The 7,500-nt window shown below is 43.8% G+C and overlaps 1 protein-coding gene across 1 annotated transcript in view; it reads left to right on the forward strand.

The window, feature by feature from the left end:
• Positions 1-7,500, forward strand: part of ccdc78 (coiled-coil domain containing 78) — a 34,670-nt gene that overhangs the window by 26,896 nt on the left and 274 nt on the right. Inside the window, exons 9-14 of the mRNA XM_058415569.1 lie at positions 3,252-3,433; positions 4,585-4,759; positions 4,894-4,922; positions 5,010-5,079; positions 5,229-5,329; positions 5,485-7,500. The exon at positions 5,485-7,500 is cut by the window's right edge and continues 274 nt beyond it. Of these exons, the coding sequence (XP_058271552.1) occupies positions 3,252-3,433; positions 4,585-4,759; positions 4,894-4,922; positions 5,010-5,079; positions 5,229-5,329; positions 5,485-5,611 (684 nt within the window). The 3' untranslated portion in view covers positions 5,612-7,500. The remainder of the gene's footprint in view (positions 1-3,251; positions 3,434-4,584; positions 4,760-4,893; positions 4,923-5,009; positions 5,080-5,228; positions 5,330-5,484) is intronic.

Raw genomic sequence — 7,500 nt, forward strand, 5'->3', positions numbered from 1 at the left:
CGGCCCTCCAGCACAGTTCATATTTGTTATGTGGCCCCCTGTAGAAATTAATTGCCCAGCCCTGGTCTAGAACATCAGTGGAACCCATGAGAGTTTATCCAGACTATAATTCTACCAATCCACCAAGAACTGGAGCTGTTCTCCTCTCATACAGCAGTCCAGAAGCTGGAGAACTACTGATAGTGACTGGAGGTGATATCTGGGGAAAACTGGAGTCTATATGTTTCCTTATTCATTTTTTGTAGAATGTTGGTGCTGAGGAATCATGGAGATATCTTCTTCTGTGGGAGTTGCAGGTTCTTTATGGGAAAGGCTCAAGCTCCATGTTGTTGCAGCACCAATGGCAGGAGGTAATCTTCAGGAGTGACTTCTTGGTTTAGACCAGCATAATTGATAGACGGTCACAATCTTCCACAGCTCTGGGTAAGGCTGGAGACTTGGAAAGGCAGATTAAAGTCTGCTCTCTTAGCCCAGGACCTCTTGAATGTACTCATCCCTAGCAGTGAGACAGGGAGTTTATTTGGTGACTCCCTGCTTACTAAACACATCCTCCAGACCTGCTACTCTGATGACACACTCTCCAGTTCCTTCTTGATGGATGTGGAGCCACACTGGACTTGGAGATATCATTTTGGACATCTGGGTGACCAGATGTGAACAGAAGAGTGCAGGTGAATCTATGATAAACAATTAAATGGTTTAAATAAGACTGGTATAAGGTCTGGTATATGATGGTGATGAAGGTGACAGTCTGGTGATGAAGGTCTGAAGTGCCATAATACTGATTTGTACACCAACAGTTAAGGAGTCAGCAAAATCATGACACATGTTCTCTTTAATTCTTCTTTTTGCATTCTTCTGGAGACCATTGTGAACAGTCCATTGGTTCTGGACACATCCAGATTTTGAGTAATGTGGTGTTCTTTCCCAGAGGAGCTTGATTGAGAAGGAAATCTACTGACTGAATGTTAAAGAATCATCTCTGCAGACCAGAATTTCCACATGTAATCCTCTCCAGTAACCTGAAACAAAGACTCATTTATGCCACTCTCATCTTCTGCACTCTCTTTTAGAAGAGCTTCTCTCCCCATGCTCAGGCAGATGGTCAGACACCTAAGTAAGAGACTTCTGTGCTGAACTTGGACAGATTGTGAGCAACTGGAGAGAGAATACTCAACAGAAAGAATTTCTGGCATTTGGCAGGAAGCCTCTAGAGCAGAGCTTCCCAAACTTCAGAGGGGTAAGGCCGCCCAAATACATAGCAAAAGCTCCACGACCCCCCCTGCCAACCTCTTTGCTTAAAAATACAGTATACTGATTAATAGTATAAAGATATATTTATACATATATTTGTATATTAGATATATTTAATAAAGCAGATTGTCTCTTTGCACAAAATTATCAACACTTATTAACCAGTTTGTAAGAATTTCATGTGAATTATGAGAACTACCATAAAATGTAATATTGTAAATGTAATATTGTATATGTAAAATATAACACACGCCACCACCGCGGTAAGACTCGCTTACATCAACACAGAATGGTGTAAGGACTCTGTGCTTGTGTCTAATTATTGCTCATCGCTAGTGGAGTTTGTAACTGTTAGATGCAGACCTTTTTATTTACCCCAGAAATTCACCACCACTTTCATTATCGTAGTGTACATTCCACCCAGCGCTAATGCTAAGGAGGCTCTGTGTGAGCTGTACGGAGCTATTAGCGAGCTGCAGAATGCTCACCCCGACGGACTGTTCATCATCGCCGGAGATTTCAATCATGTAAATCTCAGAACAGTGCTCCCTAAATTCCATCAGCATGTGGACTTTGCTACGAGAGGGGCGAACACGCTGGATGTTGTTTACTCAAACATTCCCGGTGCGTATCGTGCAGAGCCCCGCCCCCACCTCGGCTACTCAGACCACATCTCTGTTATGTTGATTCCAGCATACAGACCACTCGTCAGACGCTCTTAACCGGTTCTGAAACAGGTTAAAGCCTGGCCAGCAGGAGCCATCTCTGCTCTTTAGGACTGTTTTGAGTGCGCTGACTGGGACATGTTCAGGGAGGCTGCAGCCAACGGCGAATCTATTGACTTGGAGGAATACACGGCATCAGTGACCGGCTACATCGGGAAATGCATCGATGACATGACCGTCTCCAAGACCATCACAACACGCTCCAACCAGAAGCCGTGGATGACTGTGAAAGTGCGTGCTCTCCTGAAGTCGAGAGACTCTGCCTTCAGATCAGGGGACAGGGCGGCCTTAAAAATTGCAAGGGCCAAACTGTCCCGAGCCATCAGAGAGGAGAAGCGTGCACACGCCCAGAGAATCCACTTTACGTGGCTAAGACAAACTTCTGTCCTAGCTCTGTGGTGTTGTTTTGTGCTGAACTTGTTGTTGTATGTTTCTGTAGCACCAGGTCCTGGAGAAACGTTGTTTCATTTCACTCTGTACTGCGTCAGATATATGTGGTTGAAATGACAATAAAGCTTCTTGAATCTTGAATCTTGAATCTTATATGCTGGTGAAAATAAGATGATGTAAACATTCTTTACAAATATATTTAAATCCTTAACACTACATACTGTCTGCATACTATTTACAATTATATTGAATCAAAGTGTGTAACAAAAGCTTTTTATATTCTATTCTAAAATATTTTAATTATTTTAATATTTTGATTTAGCCTAGCTACGGCCCCCCTGCAATACCGCTACAGTTACCGTGGCCCACAGTTTGGGAAGCACTGCTCTAGAGTTTTTGGAGTTTTGCCTTCATACATGTCAGCCTTAGGGTTTCGCTCATCTTTCCTGATGTCTCAGGTGTTCAGATCTGTCAGCTGTTGAGTTCTGGGTTTGTTGCTTCAGTGTCTGCCTCCACCTGTGGAGCGTTTTTTTCTCTTTCCCTGCTGTACCTGCTGGTATCTGGACAAGCATTCTGGAAATGGAAATAATGCAGGGTTTATTATAGACACATGCCATATGATTTAAAGTAAATAACTAACTAAACAAAAATCTTCAACAACCACAAACAAGGATGCAGAAAGAAGTCGGCTCACACTATGGCTAATGTTGTGCTATTTTTCGAACTCTATATGGAGTTCTAAACTCTAAAATGGATGTACAACAGTCAGAGTTTTTATATAACCTACTGTTTATTACAGCAGACTGAAACAAAGGCACAACAAGACTGGATTATTATCAGTTAGCATTGTGTGTGTGTGTGTGTGTGTGTGTGTGTGTACAGGAGTGTATGCGCAGAGATGGTGATGCAAGTGTGCAGCTGAAGGAGTACGTGGACTCCATGTTGAAGGAGGTGCGAGTGTCGTATCGCTCCAGAGAGGAGCAGCTGACCAGCACACTGAGAAACTACCGTAAACGTCTTCACAACCTCAGCAACACACACCAACTACTGCTGACTGCCTACAGGTACACACACACACACACACACAGCCCTTCATGGATGTGTGGGAGACTCTCAGTGTTTCTGCAGATGATGATGTAGAGCGTCTGTGTGTTTCATCTGATACATGCTGATCTTCTGTAACTTCAGATCAGACCCCTGGGTGCAGTGTGTGGATTCTCCAGTAGATGGCAGTACATATACACGTTCACAGCAAAGTTCCACTTCATATTTATTAGCTACATGATGCACATGTTATATACTGAAAATCACGCACAGTGCCTACTGCATTCATTCGAGTCAGAACCTTCTGAGTTCAAGTCAGTACATTCTGTTTGAGTCAGTACCTTCTGTGTAAGTCAGTACCTTCTGTGTACAAGTCAGTGCTTTCTGCATTTGAGTCAGTACCTTCTGTGTTGGAGTCAGTGCTTTCTGCATTTGAGTCAGTACCTCCTGTGTTGGAGTCAGTGCTTTCTGCATTTGAGTCAGTACCTCCTGTGTTGGAGTCAGTACCTCCTGTGTTGGAGTCAGTACCTCCTGTGTTGGAGTCAGTACCTCCTGTGTTGGAGTCAGTACCTCCTGCTCAGCTGTTGATCCAGTACACACTGGTCAGTATCTGTGTGTAGCAGGAACACAATCTGAACACACTATATCCAGCATGTTGTCACATGACCTATGACCTCAAACACAGCTGTTTTACTAGTTACCAGGTTAGTCAGGTGATGTTAACCACGCCCGGTTAGACCACAAGGTTAACCCTAACCCTAACCCCATTTACACTTAGAGTCGACTTCTACCATTATTAATTCAACCAGCTCTTCTGTACCGGCCCTGGTGCATTATGGGATAGCGCAGTGTGTACTGACTCCATACTGCAGAATCTCAGTGGAAAAAAGATGCATGAGTGCCCTCTGGTGGTCAGCCCAGGACACACAATATTTTGTTTAATGATTTTTTCAGGTTCAGTGTATGCTTTGCAGTTTGGTTTTAAAGAAAAGATCTAAAATGGTTGGCAAATTTCTGTGGTGTAAAAGGAATAGAACACTTGGGGGGGGGTCTGTTTTTGAAAATTATCAACTAATAACAAGGATGGTTACAGTAGCTCTGCTTCATCACACACTATCTGTCTGTAAAACAGTCACACTCCAGTCTTTATTACATATTCAATTTTTCCCAGAATGCAGCGTGAGCAGATTCTGGCACACACTGGGCAGGGACTGGAGGCGGGGCTACCTGAAGCACACTTCAACCCTGCAGAGGCGGAGCTTAAAGGAGAGACAGAGAGAGAACTGCAGAGGCTGAGAGAGGACAAATCTCACCTGGAGACACAACTCAGAATCGCACAAGAACAGGTGTGTGTGTGTGTGCGTACGTGTGCGCCCGCGTGTGTGTGTGTGCGTGCACGTGCGCGTGTGTGTGTGTGTGCGTGTGTAGCACTGAGGCTTTGTAATTATTATTATTATTATTATTATTGATATTGTTGTAGGTATCTCTGCTGTCACAGTCGTCTCAGAAGTGAGTGAAATAAAATTTTGCATAATTGATTGTTTGTTTGTTTGTTGTTATTTGTTGTTTATTAATTGTTCATTAAATGCTGTGCAGTGTTGCGCTCACCGAGGAAGCCTGGGCCGACATCAGGAAACAACTCCGAGAGATCGCAGTCACTGCACAGGTAACCCTGACAACCACAATATCAGCATCACAGGCATTCACAGGCGTTCATGCTGCTATGTAGCCAGAGCAACAGCCCCTCCCCTTACAGTGACATCATACAGGTAAAGGTGTGTATGAAATACTCATACACGTGTGTCACATCACCAGGAGACACATGAGAGAGAGCGTGCACAGCTCATCACCAGGGCAACGGTTGCTGAGGAGCAGGTGAGGGAGCTGCAGGAGTATGTTGATAATCACCTGGGCAGGTAAACACACACACACACACGCACACATACACACATGCACACACACTAATTAACAAACACAAGTGTTGATGTTTGTTAGCAAAGCTAAGTTAGAGATACTGTTGTTTATCAGTGTGTGTCTGTGTGTGTGTGTGTGTGTGTGTGTGTGTGTGCAGGTACAAGATTGAAGTTACTCGGTTGAGGAGGATGCTGCAGTTGGAGGCGGGGCGATCACAGAGTGCTGAGGCCCTTAAGCCCCGCCCTCTACACCAGTCACACAATAAGACTAGCTATGAATTATAAACCCAATGTTTAATACAAAAGGCAAAAATTAAAAGAGTACCAACAATTGACACCAGAGTGAATTTATAGGTTTTAGCCACATCACAATTTCTCAACCACTTATTACTGTCAGTGTGTATTACCCACAAAGCAAGTGGAAAGCGTCCCGTTCGTGTTGAAGGTCCTCATACAGAATTGCTAGTTAGCTTGTTAGCTAGCTTGTTAGCATTATACTAGTATACAGTGTGGTGTGGTGGAGTTAATCTCACTGAATTGTCTTCCTAACAACTTTTTATTATTAAACATTCTGAATTATTATCCATTTATAGTTACATCTAATGTCCACAGACAAGTTACCTCCTGTTCTCACTTACCTTATAGCAGCTATACACCGGTCAGCCATAACATTCTGACCACTGACCGGTGAAGTGAATAAGACTGAGTATCTCCTCATCATGGCGCCTGTTAGTGGGTGGGATATATTAGGCAGCAAGTCAACATTTTGTCCTCAAAGTTGATGTTAGAAGCAGGAAAAATGGACAAGTGTAAGGATTTGAGCGAGTTTGACCAAAAGGGCCAGATTGTGATGGCTAGACCACTGGATCAGAGCATCTCCAAAACTGCAGCTCTTGTGGGGTGTTCCCGGTCTGCAGTGGTCAGTATCTATCAAAAGTGGACCAAGGAAGGAACAGTGGTGAACCGGAGACAGGGTCATGGGCGGTCAAGGCTCATTAATGCACGTGGGGAGAGAAGGCTGGCCCGTGTGATCTGATCCAACAGACGAGCTACTGTTGCTCAAACTGCTGTAGAAGTTAATGCTGGTTCTGATAGAAAGGGGTCAGAATACACAGTGCAGGACGGGTCAGGGCTGTTTGGGCAGCAAAAGGGGACCAACACAATATTAGGCAGGTGGTCATAATGTTATGCCTGATCAGTGTGAGCGCTGCTTTACAGAGAAACCAAGAAGATTTCAGAAAACTTACAAGCGTTACAACTGAGTCTAGTTTCAACACAGAGTCCATTTTTAATGTGTTTCGTTTATTTTCAGCTAAATGTTTAACATGAGAGCAGCAGCGCCCCCTAGTGTCCACATCATGCCTGTCAGTTTGGGACACAGCCACAGTGTAGTGAGAGGAAACTCAACAGGGTGAGAGGTGTGTGTGACTAATCATTGTGATTAGTGTGTGTGTGTGTGTGTGTAAAAGAAACAGGGAGGGAGGGAGAGAGGAGGTGTGTACTCTTGAGAAACTATGTGTGGAATGTTTGTAAAGCTCAAGTTGATTTCACGTATCACAGAGAAGAAAAACCCACTTACAGGCGAGAATAATCTCATTACAGACACACACACACACACACAGTATAAGATACTTCTCTGTACAAAAAGCATGTAAGACAGACAGAGAATACTCTTTTCTGATTGGACGTCTTAAATCACTAGATCTATTTCTAATGTAAGTATGGCGACGCACTTAAACATGTAGAACAACAATCAGAAATATGAATGAAACTGATCTGATTCTCTAAACAAAATATTTTAATTAAACACTATATTTTGGGAGTTTTGGGACACCCCTCAGGTGTTCAGGTGTTGTTTTTCAGGGGTTGGACTCAGCCCCTTAGTTCCAGTGAAAGGAACTCTTAATGCTTCAGCTTCATACCAAGACATTTTGGACAATTTCATGCTCTTTGTGGGAACAGTTTGGGGATGACCCCTTCCTGTTCCAACATGACTGTACACCAGTGACCAAAGCAAGGTCCATAAAGACATGGATGAGTGAGTTTGGTGTGGAGGAACTTCACAGAGTCCTGACCTCAACCCCATAGAACACCTTTGGGATGAATTAGAGTGGAGACTGTGAGACAGACCTTCTCGTCCAACATCAGTGCCTGACCTCACAAATGACCGCGCT

This window comes from Hemibagrus wyckioides, linkage group LG01 (assembly GCF_019097595.1).
Source record: "Hemibagrus wyckioides isolate EC202008001 linkage group LG01, SWU_Hwy_1.0, whole genome shotgun sequence".
Taxonomy (NCBI): Eukaryota; Metazoa; Chordata; class Actinopteri; order Siluriformes; family Bagridae; genus Hemibagrus; species Hemibagrus wyckioides.